The 15,271-nt window shown below is 33.2% G+C and overlaps 1 protein-coding gene across 5 annotated transcripts in view; it reads right to left on the reverse strand.

Moving 5' to 3' along the window:
- LOC129953938 (band 4.1-like protein 4) overlaps window positions 1–15,271 on the reverse strand; it is a 399,888-nt gene that overhangs the window by 85,685 nt on the left and 298,932 nt on the right. For all 5 annotated transcript variants that reach the window (XM_056067492.1, XM_056067491.1, XM_056067490.1 and 2 more), the window contains 3 exons: window positions 14,266–14,390; window positions 10,836–10,933; window positions 3,983–4,191 (listed from right to left, as the gene is read on the reverse strand). In XM_056067492.1, the coding sequence (XP_055923467.1) occupies window positions 3,983–4,191; window positions 10,836–10,933; window positions 14,266–14,390 (432 nt within the window). The remainder of the gene's footprint in view (window positions 1–3,982; window positions 4,192–10,835; window positions 10,934–14,265; window positions 14,391–15,271) is intronic.

The following is a 15,271-nucleotide window of genomic DNA, read 5'->3' on the forward strand; positions in this document are numbered from 1 at the left end:
TTTCACTCTCTTTTACTTTTATATAAAGTCAAAAATTAGGTAAAGTATTGTTTATGGACAAAAGTAGACGATTTCAATCAAATTAATTTTTTTTAACAATTTTAAACTCATTTAACACTTAGAGCTTCATGAGTCATGAGAGAATTAATCAGATTTTGTTGACTTAATAAAATCTGCTAAATGCAAACAAGGAAAATACCATAAGTTATAGGCATCTAGGAGGTTTTTGTGGCTAAAGAAACGCATGGTTTCCCTGAATTTGGAATATATTGTAAGTTTATGATCTTTTTCAAACGGTTTTCTGGATTTATTTTACCATTATAACCGTCTATGGCCGCCTTTATTTACCTTGAGTATAACTAGATAAAACAATAGCTTTGTTAGCCGATAGAACTGCAACAGAAACTTTTAAATCTATTGGAAACCCCCACAACGTTTCGTTTATCAGTTGCCTAAACCTTTTAACACAATTTATCCCGCATTTAAAAAAAAATATCCATTAACTAAATCGCATGACAGATCATCAACTTGTATAATGCCATTTTTGACACCGAAAGGTTCTATAAAGTTGTTTCCAACCTTTATGGAACACAGCGAATTCTCCATGGACATCCTGTACACACAGACGAGCTTGGCAGGGATGCCAAAACTAAACATGGCTTTATAAAGATTGCCCTGTAGACGCTGTATTTTGCGGCCTTAAGATCGATGAGGAGATAGTTTGTGCCGATTTAATGTGTTTTTTTCCAGGATCTACCGTAATGTGAATGTTTGATCTACTGTGGACTTTCCTGGTCTAAAACCACACTGATAAGGACCTATCAGGTTGTTGACGATGGGCTTTAGACGTTCACATATTACGGCAGAGAAGATTTTGTAGGCGGTGTTAAGTAGACTGATTCCTCTATAGTTGGTGCAGTTTAGAGGGTCTCCTTTTTTCAGGCACGGGCAAACATTGAGGTTCCATTCATGGGGCATGCTTTCTTCCGACCATATCTTACAGATAAGTTGGTGCATGCTCCTAACCAACTAATTTTAAGCCATCCGCTCCAGCGGCTTTATTAGATGTCAGATTAGATATGGCAATCTTTTCATCGTCTAAGTCGGGAGAACGGGATTGTTGGCTTTCGTCGTCTATGTTGAATGGATCATCCTAGTCCTTCCATATCCTTAGCATTGACTGCGGTTCCACAATGATGTTTCCACTTTCATCTTTGCGGCCTTCGGTTCTAGGTTTATGTACCTGTGTTTTCACCTGTTCATAAAACTTTAGAACTTCATTCCTGCTTTTAAACCTCTCAACATCTTCGACCGCACGCTTCTCATGCCCTCTTTTTTTCCATCTGAGAAGTCGGCGTTCCTCTCGCCTCTTCTGCTCATAGAGCTCATGAGCAGCTCTCGTCCTTTTATGCAGCCGCTTTGCGTGCCAGTTGTTTGGCTGCATTTGCCTGCCGACATTCCTCATCAAACCAGGGATTCCTTGTTGGTGGCTGTTTGAAACCCAGCACATCAGAGGCAGCTTCTTTGATTGCATCTTGGTAATGTTGCCACTGGTTTTCGATACATTGTGTTGGCGGCAGAGAACTTCGAGAGAGGTTACTTGTAACTCGGCCGGAAAAGAATTTCGTCGATCTCTGGCGATTGTAGCCGTTCGACGTTGTACCTTCTCCCAGCACCTCATTGTTTTGCCTTGGGTCTGGAAATCCGAAGTGCTACCTTGGCTACAACGAAGTAGTGGTCCGAGTCGATGTTAGCTCCTCGGAAAATTCGTACATCCATGATGCTGGAAGCGTGGTCAATCTGGTTGACGGTAGATTGATCTGGAGAAGTGCAAGTACCTTTGGGGATGTTGAGGTGTAAAAAACACGTACTGGCTACCATGACGTTTCGCCCCACAGCAAAATCTATGAACCTGAATCCGTTGTCGGAAGTGTTGTCGTGCTGTTCTTCCCGATTATTCCACCAAAGATGTGTTCGCTTCCTAGCTTGGCATTAAAATTTCTCAGCACTATTTTAATATCGTAGCTAGGGCACTGCTCATATGTTTTGTCTAGGAGCTCGAAGAACATATCTTTGGTGTTGTCGTCTTGCTTTTCTTGCCGCATCCGCATCCAAATAAGCGCTGATGGTTTTCGTGGTAGCAGTCACCATAGTAAATATCTCACTTTTGCATCCTCTTTTTGCCCGGCCCATCCCATCGTATTTCCTGGATGGCAGTGATATCTGCTTTATAGCGGTCTAGGGCCTCCGCTTATTCTTCGGCCGCACGTGGTCTGTTAAGGGACCTAAGATTCCGTTTGCGTTTATTGTCAACAGTAAATCCGTCCGTATCCGAGGCTTGTTGGTGCTTCGCAACTATGAAAGCTTTTACTTGGCCAGGAAGTCACCCCGACGGCACAACCCCCAACCTGGAGGGCCAGATCCTAAGTATAACTTCAAGGATGGGGAGCCGGATAAAACCGCTAGTTATAGGCCTGGGCTCCGAATAAGTCAAAGAAGCCTTATAAGGTGTTCACTAAGTAGTTCAACCTTACTGGAACTGTAGACGCCACCGTTGATTTCATCTCGAGAATTCGTCCGCTGTCGCCTGGATAAGAAGAAATTTTGGAGTTAAAATAATTTGCCAAAAGGTTATGGTCGGAAAAACCTTTTGCTTGCTCGTTTTTCAAATTAAAGTACAAAAAATTTTGCGAAATTATTCGCACTTTCTGACTTCACAAATCACAATCCTCATTTTTTAAGTTTTCTAACCAAGAAAAAATTTAATCGATTGACTTGAAATTTTGAATATATTTTTCCTGAAAAATACGTTCTCTGTGTAAAAAATTTGGATTTTTTATGTTGCAAGGTGATTCTGTCTTAGTCCATCCTTGGAATCTAAAAAAAAGAAGGCCCCATTGCAAGAAAGCTGCAAAGCCCCGATTTTGAAATGAATCGCCTCAACTTACTCATATGCATAATGAAACACTAGTTTTGTAGTCTCAATCAATTTTGTAGTATTTCTGAAAAAAGGATGTTCTTTAGCCTTAACTAAAGAATAACTAATGGCGAATTACCCCGAGTACAACTTTTAATAAAAGAGGTCACCAGCAAAATCTCAAGAGTTTTGAGCACCGAATGATGCAAAATTTTTCTCTCACTGTATAAGCGAAAAAAAACTATAAAGTTTATCCTAAAAGCCTCCTGGAATATAATATCGCTGCGCATAAGTGCTAAGAAAAAATTAAACAACCAAAGCAAGAAGCAGCGAAACAAGAAAACAACAATATTATAATTTTTGTCTGTTTTTGTTGCTTTTATTTTATTTTTAGAAGAAACAGAAAAATCCGTTTTGAAGTGTATTTCATAAAAGATTATCATCCAGAAATTTTTATTACGCATCTTTGAGCTCATTAGTCGCAGCGTCCATCTTGGTTATGGGTATGGGAAAGGGTATAAGTATATAGGGTAATCCTCTTCGACATCCTCTGTCTCGCTCTCTAAAGGGAATTTAAAATTCTAAATCATAAATTTTTAACGATTCTCCATCTCCAACAACGATGAAAACTTCACTTTATTGCTTTGCAAACTGTTTTTCATAGCTTCCAATTCCCTTTCCCATCCTCTCCATGAAAAAGACGACGACGTTGAGGATGATGATGATGCTTTGCTCAGAAAATTATTACAAAAGTCCTTAGTCCTTATTTAATCATCAAGCATCATCGCTACGAGACGCAACGCAACGCTAGTATAAAATATAAATCGTAAAGATGATGAAATCCATCATCATCGTAACGCAAGGATTTCTCATTTCATTCAATTTTAACAATCACTTCGGGAATTGCCATCCATCATCATTTAACTCGAAAACTCAAAACGGCCAGTTTTCAATTCCAAAAATCCAACATATTTTCTCTGTGACATTTTATATAAAACAATGACGGAGCAGGAGCAAGGACAAAAAATAAAAATGATACAGAAAAAGGATATTTATTACACTTACCAGAACCGGATGTAAATCAACGCCATACATGTCGTGCCATTTTACTTTGTCGAGGTAGTTGATTTCAGCCGTTGCCGGTGACATGCCCTTTAATTGTTGATGTAATTCGCTAACACGTGTTTCCAGTTCGCCAGTTTGATTTGGCAGCAACCGGAACTCCGAGACGTATCCTTTCGAATGTCGCCGTGGATCATAATCGCCCAATTCAGCTGTGTGTGAGAGTTGGTGGTGATTTTGGATTCAGATTCACATTTTTTTGAAAAAGATATGAAATGAAACAAAAGAGACAAAAACAGTTAGTGTAAAATTGTTTAATTGATGTTCATTATTTTATGGAATGATGATGCTACCCTCCCCTTCCCTATGTAGGTATATCCTTCTTCTGTCTGATAGACCTTGTATTTTATATCTGTACCACCTTTATTATCCTCCTACATCTCTGCCTATACTTGAAACGAAGCTTTGGAATCGGGGTAAATGGTTTTCCGGATGCGGATGAATAATTTGCTTAATGAAGTTTAAAACGACTGCCGATTTATTAAATTTATGATAATTATATAGAATGCGTTTAATACCATTTGGTAATTAATTTGGTATTATAAACTTTTGGCGGAAAAAGGTTTTATGTAGCGTGGCGTGCTGTGAGGTTGTGATGCTGTATGCCGCCACCATCACCGCACAGCACCGCCATTGCCACCGCGTCACACCGTTTTTATCGTTGGTCTGATATATTTGAACAGTCAAACAAATTTAAACGTAAACTTGAAATTAACGATGTAGACGGGACGATGTAATAACTATGAGTGTTTTGTATTCAAGGCTAGACTATAGTGATTTTATAACGATTCATGTGAGTCTATATGATGTATATGTTTGGGAAACCCCTATGCTTTTTTTTAGTGAGCTAGCGCTGGCTTCAATTAAGTTATTATTATTTTTAAAAATGAAATTAATTTTAATGTTTTGACCAGTGAACAGATGATTGTAATTATTACTCTATCGTTTTTGACTATTTAAATTGTTTGAAATGGGAAGGTGTCTGAACGATTGTAAATCAATGAATAAGACAAAATATCATGTTCTTTTTTATTGAGGTCATTCAACCGTAAAGTCTTCGAAGATTGAAACATGAATAATGATTTAATTTGAAAAACTGCAGGATATTCAGAAATAAAAGTTTGGAATGATAGACTTGCCAAAAAAACCTTAGCATGGAAAGATCTTTAGTGTACCTATAATGTAACAGTTTTACTGAAAAGTGAAAGAATTGCAGTCTTAAGAATTATTGAATTCTCAAGCAATACTTATTGGTAAAATTTATAGAAAAACTAAAATTCCTTTGTTAAAGATAATTTGAACGAGCATGAAACACAAAATTTTGTGTTGTTTTAGTAAAGGCATGAAGTGTATCTTGAAATTTAAATATAAAGATTAAAATTAATATTCAAACTTATCTATATAGGGGTAAAGTCCATCGATGTGTTGTAGAAACAAATTTTAAAGTATCAAAATAAAAAAAGGATCTACATTAATTTTTTGAGTAGTTGATTGCTTAAACAGAGGTTTTATTTAAATTTTTCCATTATATATTAAACAAAATAATAAAATTACAAAAATAACAAAAATGAATAAAACAATATAGAATATAATAAAATAAAGTACATTATAATAAAAAACTACCAAAATAAATCAAAATAAAAAAAAAAAAAACAATATACAAGAAATAACAATACACAGAAACATATAGAAATAAATCAGACGTTGAAAATAAAAATAAATTTAAGCAAAAAAACATGCAACAAAAAAAAACGTAATAATAACAAATAGGAACCATGGATTGAAAGAAAACAAAAAAAAAACAGAATACAATAATTTAAAAAAAATAAAACAAAGAAAAATCTAATTGGAACCCGAATTCGATAAAAACAAAAGAAAATTTAAAAAAACATCAAACAAAATAAAAGTGAATAAAATAAAATAAAATTTATTTAAATACAAAATTCAATGATACAAAAAGAAGAGAATAAAGTAAAGTAAAGTAAAATGGAAAAAAAATGTAAACAAACATGAATGAACTTAAGGAGAGTAAATTTAATAAAATTTAAAAAAAAGTAAACAAATTAAAGAAAATGAATTGACATAAATACAAATTAATAAGAAATTTAAATAAATATCTTTTAAAAAGATTAAAAACAAATTAGTGTAAAATTAAAATAAATTAGAAATTATAGAATAAAATAAGTTTGTACAAACATAACACATTATTTTTAAAAAAATGCATATTTTGTAATAATGGTACCTAAACTTATAAATATAAAAACAGAACTTCAAAGAATTATTATCTTCATTATTTTAAATGTCATTCTATTTTTCAAATGATGACCTGTTTTTGAGTATTGAATTTTGAAGAAAAATGTTTGGCAATTATATACTTTTTAGAAAATATAAGACCCTTTTTGAAATTCCCGTTCATTAGTTCCTGAGATAATTTAAAAACAAAAAAGAGGCTGAGATGCGAACACATTGATAACTTCCCGTCTGTCATTTATCTTGTTTCTAGGTTTTCGTGTTGGGTTAAAAAAATTGTCACTTAAATTATTCTTAAAAATTTTTAAATTACCAATAATATTTTTCATATCAAGCAATAGCTTAGTTTGAAAATCTAACTTTGTTAAATAGATTTTTAGTTTTACCAATTTTTGTAGCATTTCTTAAATTTTTATAAATTGGATGAATGCAAATAATTTGATAGACATCAAGAACCGAACACCAATTTTTACCAAATTTGCGTACTTAGTAGATTTCATTTTTTTATGAAAAAATTGTCTGTTGGATTTTTATAAAGAAAACTACTAAATATCGAAAAAAATTTGATTTCTGTGAAATAAAAATTTGAAGACAATATTTTTAATTTTTAAAATGCTATTTTAGTCGAAAGTAAATGTTTAACAAGTTTTAGTATTGTTTTTTTTTCTAAGTTTTTATTTTTTGTAAAAAAAACTGTCAATTCGATTTGTTTTTCAAAATTTAACTGAATATTGATTGCAATATTCATAAAAGATAAAAGTAGTTGTAAGCCGATAACTCAAAGTTTGGAAAGAAATTTGAGCCGAAAATAAATTTGTATCAACTTTTATTAATTTTTTTGTTTAGGTTTTTATTTTTTGTAAAAAATTCAATTTTTTAAAAATTTTACCAGATATTGAAAATATTTTTTTAGTTAAACAAAATTATTTTGGTGATAAAATCATTTTTTGTTCTTAAGATTTTCGGGGTGACAAATATTTTTTCAGTTTTTTCGATTAATAAAAAAACCGTTTATTGGATTTTTTTCCAAGAATATATTTGTTTGGTATCGCGTTACAATACATAATATAAAATGTAATTCAAGTGTCTAACCTTATTGGTTCGTTAGATTTTAAGGGTTAACAAAAATGTTCACCTTTTTTAAAATTGTTATAGTAAAAAAACCGCCAACGCAATTTTTTTGAGAGCCCTTTCTGCCACTTTTTGCATAATTTTATGAATAGCAAAATTTATTTGAAGTCGATATCTCTACTGGTTCTTGAGCTATAGAGGACGAAAAACATTACGTCCATACGGACATATGTACGTACACACGCACGCAAAGACATCTTTCTAAAAATCTTTTATTTCGACTGTAGGGACCCTAAAACGTGGAGAAATGTCAAAATTTTTAATTCCACAATACAACTAGCACTAGGGTCTAGTGACTTGCAACTCTCAACCATTTCTGTGCACAGGCCGAGTTCGAACGGCTAATTATCGAAAGCACTTTTCATGACAAGAATTACTCTTTGACCCGTGAAAAAAAAACTTTTGGCAACACAGTCCAACAAACAAACCATCATACAACGGCAAAACTAGCGAAATAGAGGATAAGATGCGACCAGCACTGATAACTTCCCATCCAGTCTGTCGATTTGTCTTGCATAAAACTTTAACAAAATTTTCATAACATAAAATGTTTTAAGTTTATTTTTTCTAAAAAATTAACTTGTAAGAATTACTAAAAATATTTTACATATTATGAAATAGTTTCATTTTTAAATTTATTTTTGTTATCGAAATTTTCAGTGAAAACTCATTTTTACCAATGAACGAAACTAATTTCATTTTATGGAAAATATTGTTTTCAAAAATTGGTAAAAATATTCGATTTACGATATCTTTCAAGAAAATGAAGGCATTGACTTCAAAATGATTTCATTTTGTGTTAAATTTTCTTAGAAAAATCCAATCTGTATTTATTTATATAAGAATAAAAAAATTAAAAAATGCTACGAAAATTAGTAAAAATTGGTTTTCGACTAAGGATCTCGTTAAAAAAATAGGTTTTGAAAAGAAAATATTTCATTATTTCATTTCATAGGCAAAATATTATTGATAATATTAAGTTAATTTTTTAGAAAAATTTAACGCACAACTTTTAGAAGAAAGTATCAGAAACAACTGAAAACTGATAAGAAATGGCTAAGGTATTTGAAGAACAAAGAAAGATATTGATTTAAAATGATTTTTCTTACACAAAGTATCATTAAAATTTTAAGCAAGATTAATCGAAAGATGGGATGTCAAGTTATCAGTGAGGGTTGAACTCCAGTTCCTTTTTAGTACATTTTTGATAAAAATATAATCAGTTTTTTTAAGTGTATAATTAATTAAATAAACATAAAACTTGTAATATGTTAGTTAATAACTTTACGAACTTCACTCTATTTATCCTATTTTTGAAGGACTAATACATCGAACTCAAAACGGGAAAGATTGTTGAAGATCTAAGAATTAAAGTTCTATTGTATATTGATGACACTGTATTACTCTCTGACAGTTCTTCTTAACTGCAAATTTTTAGAAATTGTTTAAGTAACTTCTGCTCCAAATGGAAATACTAATCTCTTGGAATGGAAACCAGAGAGCAACCCAAGAAAAATGGTTTTGGTGAGTGTTTTAAAGTGAACCACATTTTGTACGAAACACCTTAATAATAGACTAAGTATTTCAAAAAATGATATAAATTCTACATGGTCTCAGTTTTTAAAAAATAATAATATTCAACATTCAGCTAAATTCAAAATCTATGATGCGCTTTCAAGATCAATTATGCGTATGTACTGTGCATTAGTGTGGGCCTACAAGGAAAGTTTTCTACTTCCAAATAACATACCAAATCATCTTTTACACTTACATAGAAAAACGAGTGTTTTAAAAGCGATCCTAACAACCCTTAAACTGAATTTGTCATTGATACCCAGAGTCATAGACCTACCGAATAATAGACTTCCTAAAAAACCTTTCAGAAGAAAGAACATCTGCTGGGCCAACGAATGGATGGTGTTTTATTTCAGAAGCATAAATTTAACACCCTTCCATACTTAATATATTGCAGTTAAGTAACTCACAAAAGGCCCTGCTAAGAAAGCTTATAGAAAAACATTGGAGTATATTCATAAGCAAGGCTCATCAGTCGCCGTTCCTTGATGATTACTGTAAGGTCCCCAATCCACAAGAGATTCTTAAAGAGATTCTCAAAGCACGCAGTGGGTTGCAGGGGCTTTCCGAAATCGCATCAATGGATTATGTACGATGTGTAACCTCAACGCAATCGAGGTACCACTTTGTTGGAGTTTGTCCTATATTTAAGGAATAGAAGAACCAATTTTTTCGGAAGCCATCATTTAACTAGCAACAAGTTTCTAGATTGTTAAAATGGTCAAAACTATTTTAATGTATGTCAATTTATTAAACCTTTTTTAACGTGAAAGGCAACAAATATTAATTATTGCCAAATTAATTTTAAAATCAGCAAAACTGTTTTTATATAATTATATAAATTAAGGAAATACAAATTATTTACTACTACTAAGAACAAAACATTAAATTTGATTCTTAACTTAAACAAATCTAAGCATTTTATGTAATTTAAGAAACTACTCATTTTCGATAGGTGCACCTGTAAAGACCTATTTATAATCTCTTTTCGTTACCAAACACCCTCTTTTTGTTTAAAACTGTAAATTTACAAATTATTTAAATAAAAAAGGAAAAACAATTTTACTCAACACGTTCTATTTAACTCAACATAGAAAACTTTTCCCACCCACTTGTTTAATCATAATAAATTATTTTCTGCTTGGACTAGTAACCAAGTACTGTACTCGAGTTTCTACACCCAACTGCCCTATATAAGGATTAATTGAATAATGCCTACTGGCCTGGCCTGGTCAGTAAATAAATATGCAACTATATATATATACTTAAATGAGAACATATAGACCTACGTATTCTACAGGAAGTAAGGAGGAAAAAAGAGGAATTATAAAAACAAAGAAACAATTTCTTTCATTCATGATTCATCGTTTATACATATCTACATAGCTATGAATATACATTGAATGTATGTAGGTAGAAATTCATTGAAATGGGTCATCGAGGCGATGAAGCACCTTCAGCTACTTGAAACGCTCCAGCAATGAGAGGAGGGAGCTCAGCTCAGGTCCTGAATGAAGTAGGTATATGCTCTCGTACATCCATAGAAGCCCATTCAAAGTCTTATTACCTATATTTATATTTTTTTAAGGATATTTAGCTAAGATCCTATATTCTGAAAGGATAACGACGGCTCTGTGGTGGCGGCGCCAAGGCATGTTGTGTGAAGCAAGTAAGATCTCTTAAGAAAATGACTACAATAATGAGTTCACACGATAGATGAGCTAATCACACAACATCCCTACGAACCATCAATCCTTAAACTCCCACCACCAACGCCGCCGTCGCCTCCGGTGTGTCCTTCTCATTAAAACAGAAAAGAAGAGAATATATTTATACTCACATTGAACAACAAACGCTCCAAGCTCAGCGGCCAACTCGAATGATACTGGCAACCTGCCCTGAAGGACATCCTGTTTGACTTGCAGGAATATCTGGTACCTGAAAATATACATACATAAATGTTTTTGTATTAAAACAAACAAATACACAAACAAACAAACATTACATCTACACACTGTTGGAAAATAATGCAAACAATTCGGTTAGGTTCTGTTTTGTTCTGGAGCTGATTGCCCTTTCCTCCTTCCCCCTCATAAAGCCCACTGTACCCTTTTTTGATTCGAAAGGTATGTAGACATCGTATAGAAAGAGGATTCGTGCGTGTCCATGATTGCAATTTCAATTAGGGTTCCCTATTTGTATTCACTTGGAGAGTGGTACGTCAATATTTGCCTGATGGCATCATCATCAACATCGACTCAAAGGTATCCAAACAGCAGGATACCGGGACCGACCGATGATCATATGCACATATGAAACACTGAGTGATGACGACTATGAGCTTGAGCCTGTTTCAAAGCCATCACACAGAGAGCTATATCCTCCTGCCATAATAGCAAGAACCTATATCATATTTTCCATTCAATTGTTTAATTTTGTTACCCAGGAGTATATAAATATTATAACGTAGGTAACGTAGGTAGATGAATACTGTACATAGGCATAACAAAAGTTACAAAATCGTTACGTTTTTCTATACCCAAACGTTGTTTTACCGGATATTGAAGGCTTCCGCGTGTGGTATGGTGGTTTGGTGGATGATTTTGAGGATTTACATACAAATAGGGTAACTAGCTTTTCACCAAACAATTAAGGAAGGTTTTGGCGGAAATTTGTATACGGTACGCGGATAATAATATCTGATGGATTAATTGCAAAACTGACAGAAAATTGTTTTCATAAGTTCAGCAATTTTAAAATCGAGACGGAATTTTGGGTGGTGTTTTTTTTGGTGGAGGGAGGAGAAGGGGGAGATTGTGGTTTTGGGTTAGGGTTGAAGGTTGGAAATGGAAAATTAAGTTTACATTTCAGTCTAGTCTGAAAATTTTACAAACCAAATTGGTTTCAAATGATGTGCATCTAAAGTGGTGTTCGTGGAATGTACCTATCTACGTATAGGTATAGACTTTTAAACATTGTGAATTTCGGATGGAACTCGGAAAGTTTCGTTTTCAATATTTTTTTCACTTTCATTAATTTGGACATTCTAAGAAGAATTCCAGAGTGTGGTAAAGTATTTTAAATTCGCGTAGTACGGCTATTAAACGAATCTCTATACGACCGAAGATGGGATCGTGAGTAAAGGGATGAGTCCTTTTTGGAGCCTAGTTATAACGTTTTAATTGTATAGTGGGAGAAATGCAACTAGTGATGCTTTAAATTGATATTCAAAACCATGAGGAGGGAGACATTACAAACAGTGTTGTAAATGAAGGATCTGACAGTCATCAATAATTTAGAAGGTCTTTCCAACTTTCCAACAGATGAAATGAGTTGACGGTGGAGCATCAGGTCAGGTATAGAAGTTATACTCAAGTATTGGTCAAATGTCTAATAGAAAATAGTAAGATCAGATGATTAAAGAAATCTTCTTGCATGGTTTGGAGACATCGAGTTGTTGGTAACATAAACATCGAGAGTTTCTAAATGTTCGATATCCTTGACGCAATCACCATTCAGAAATATTTAGTGGACAGAATACTTCCTCATTTTAACAATGCTGTCAAGCAATTATTGGAAAGTCATTATCCGACCGATTGATAAGTAACCTCTTTCAAAGAACCAATGGCAACATTTCCAAGATGCAATTAGAGAACCCTTTTCTGAAGTGCTGGGATTCAAGCAGCCACAAAGAAGAAATCTCTGGTTTGATGAAGAATTTAGCAGTCAAATGCAGCCAAACAGAAGGCTCGATAAGAGGCGTTATATAGAAGGACGTGAGCTGCTCACGAGCTCCAGGAGCAGTGATGAAAGTGGAACACCGACTTCTTAGAAAAAAAAGAAAGAGGCTAAAGATGTTGAGAGGTTCAAAAGCAGAAATAAAGTTTGAAAGTTTTATGAGCAAGTGAAACGAAATTCACAAATACATAAACTTCGAACCGAAAGCTGCAAAGACGAAAATGGAAACATCATAGCGCTCCATAAAGGTTCGGAATAACGTAACCGAACCTTTTGATGTCAAAAAAGAATTTAGACAAGGTGAATCACTGTCATGCGATTTCCTTAACATATTCCTTGAAAGAATAGGGCAGAGCTCCTACGTCAATAATAGAGGACTATGACAAAAGTTGATGAAATCATCTTGGCTCGTCTCTAGAGCAAATCTACGGTCCCATTAACATTGAAGGTGAATTGATATAAAGATGGTACAACAAGCTGTTCAGTGCCGTAGACTAAGCCAGAAGGATAAAAGATCAAAGACTGAGATGGCAGGGTCCCTTAGAGCGCATGGAAACCAATGCTCTGGCCGGAAAATCTTCGAATCCACACCTACAGGAAAGTACAGTAGGAAAAGATAAGAGAATCAGGTGGCGCACCCAAGTGGAAAGTGATCTCATTCAACTTCGAGTGCGCGCGCAACTGCAGACATCTAACTAGGGAGCTAATTTGTAATGTGAATTTTGAATTTGTAATGTGAATTTTGAAGGGTGGCTGCCCTTCAAAATCCTTATCCGGAGAACATAGTATTGAGCATAAAATCGAACATTAAAAGCTTAGTATACTGCCGACAGGTAAATTGATTAGAAGTTTTAGGCAGCAAACAGGAAAAGAGTGTCGGATAGAGGAAAGAGCCTTGCGACACACTAGCATATATTTTGTGGTTTTCATACTAAAACACATCAAAAACTAATGGTATGGTCAGAAAGGTCATTTTTAATGTAACGAAGATTTAAAAAAACCGAAGGCACGTATGTTCTATATAAGAGCCTAGCATACGCGGCTCCGTATTAAGGCATTTTAAATATCAAGAGCTATCATTTTACTTTCATCAAAACGATATAAGGATTTGTTCAATTTTTTGGCTAAAATAACCATTACTTTAAAAACCAAACTGCTGGTCACTAAGCTTCAGTTTTTGAGATATAAAAACGAACAATAGCATTGTTACTTTAAAATGTCGAAAAAATCGAACCGATTATCATAACTTCTAACTGAGAATACCTAAGGAAGTTAATAAAAGAGACTTTTAGTTAGATGTTATTAAGGCCTTCACATTAAATATGAATCTAAGACCGAATATTTCCTCACGTTTTTGAATGCAATTTATATTGACTTTTACAAAAAATAATAGTCAATTTTCAGTTGACAGTAACCTTTTCAAAAGATCAAATTAAAAGGGAATATTTATTTTGTATTTGCATCACTGTGTCCCCTTCATTCTTAATTTCTTTCATAACAGATAACTAATAAATATATCTATTAACTCTTACCTTGTTATTTCTTCCAATAATTTACAAGGATCCGCTGCATAGAATTTCACCCCAAAATACAAATCAAAAGGATCTGACTTTGGTTTCAATTGCCTTGATATCCTAGATGCCGGGTCTAGCCAATGCTGATGTAATTGAAAAATAAAGAAAAGAAAAATTCTAAATATTATTTTGTTTATAGAAAAAAGAAAACCTTTTAATAAGGAATCAAAATAATAAAAAGGAATATCTTAAAGGAGAAGAAAAATAGATAAAAAAATAGAACTAAATTTATAGAAAAATGTTTAACAAAGGAAAAACATTGTCCCTCGAAGGCATTTATGCTTCAATGAAAATTATTTTCTTAAGTTATAGTCCGAGAGGTTGAGTAAACATTTATTTAAGAGAGCTAATGATTTTTATAAAAATAAAAAGATATAAATTAATTTTACTATATTGGTACCAGTAAGACATTTTATTAGAGTTAGGCGATAGTAAAATTCATCAATTCAAAAAGTTCATATGACTTCTCAATTGCTGAACTTTTTAATCAATTTTCAAAAATCAAATTATATAAAAGTTTTCTTTGTAAATAATTTTTTAACTTATATTTTCATATTTTTTTCTGATGGTGCTGAGGCACTTGTCTACTATTTTATACATACTTTTTATATGAAACCACCATTTAAAATAAAAAAATCCCAAAAATTACTTAACGTGTCGTGATGATCATAACTTCAAAATTGAATATTTATTTAACGATCGTATATCAATAGATTTGAACTCAATCTATAGTTAAGGGTTTTTCAATAAGGGCGGGTAGATGTTGAAGTGGAATAAACAAGCTGTGCGTATATATATTTTTATTTGAAAGGCCATTAAGTGTAGAATCTGATATTCAAATGCCCGCCGTGGCTTCTTACGGTGTCACGGATCAGAGTGGTCCAATTTTCCATGACTCTTCCGCATAGATCCGGCTAAATTTAAGCGATGGCCTGGGTTATGTTAACCTTAAGGGCATCGCTCA

This window comes from Eupeodes corollae, chromosome 1 (assembly GCF_945859685.1).
Source record: "Eupeodes corollae chromosome 1, idEupCoro1.1, whole genome shotgun sequence".
Lineage (NCBI taxonomy): Eukaryota > Metazoa > Arthropoda > Insecta > Diptera > Syrphidae > Eupeodes > Eupeodes corollae.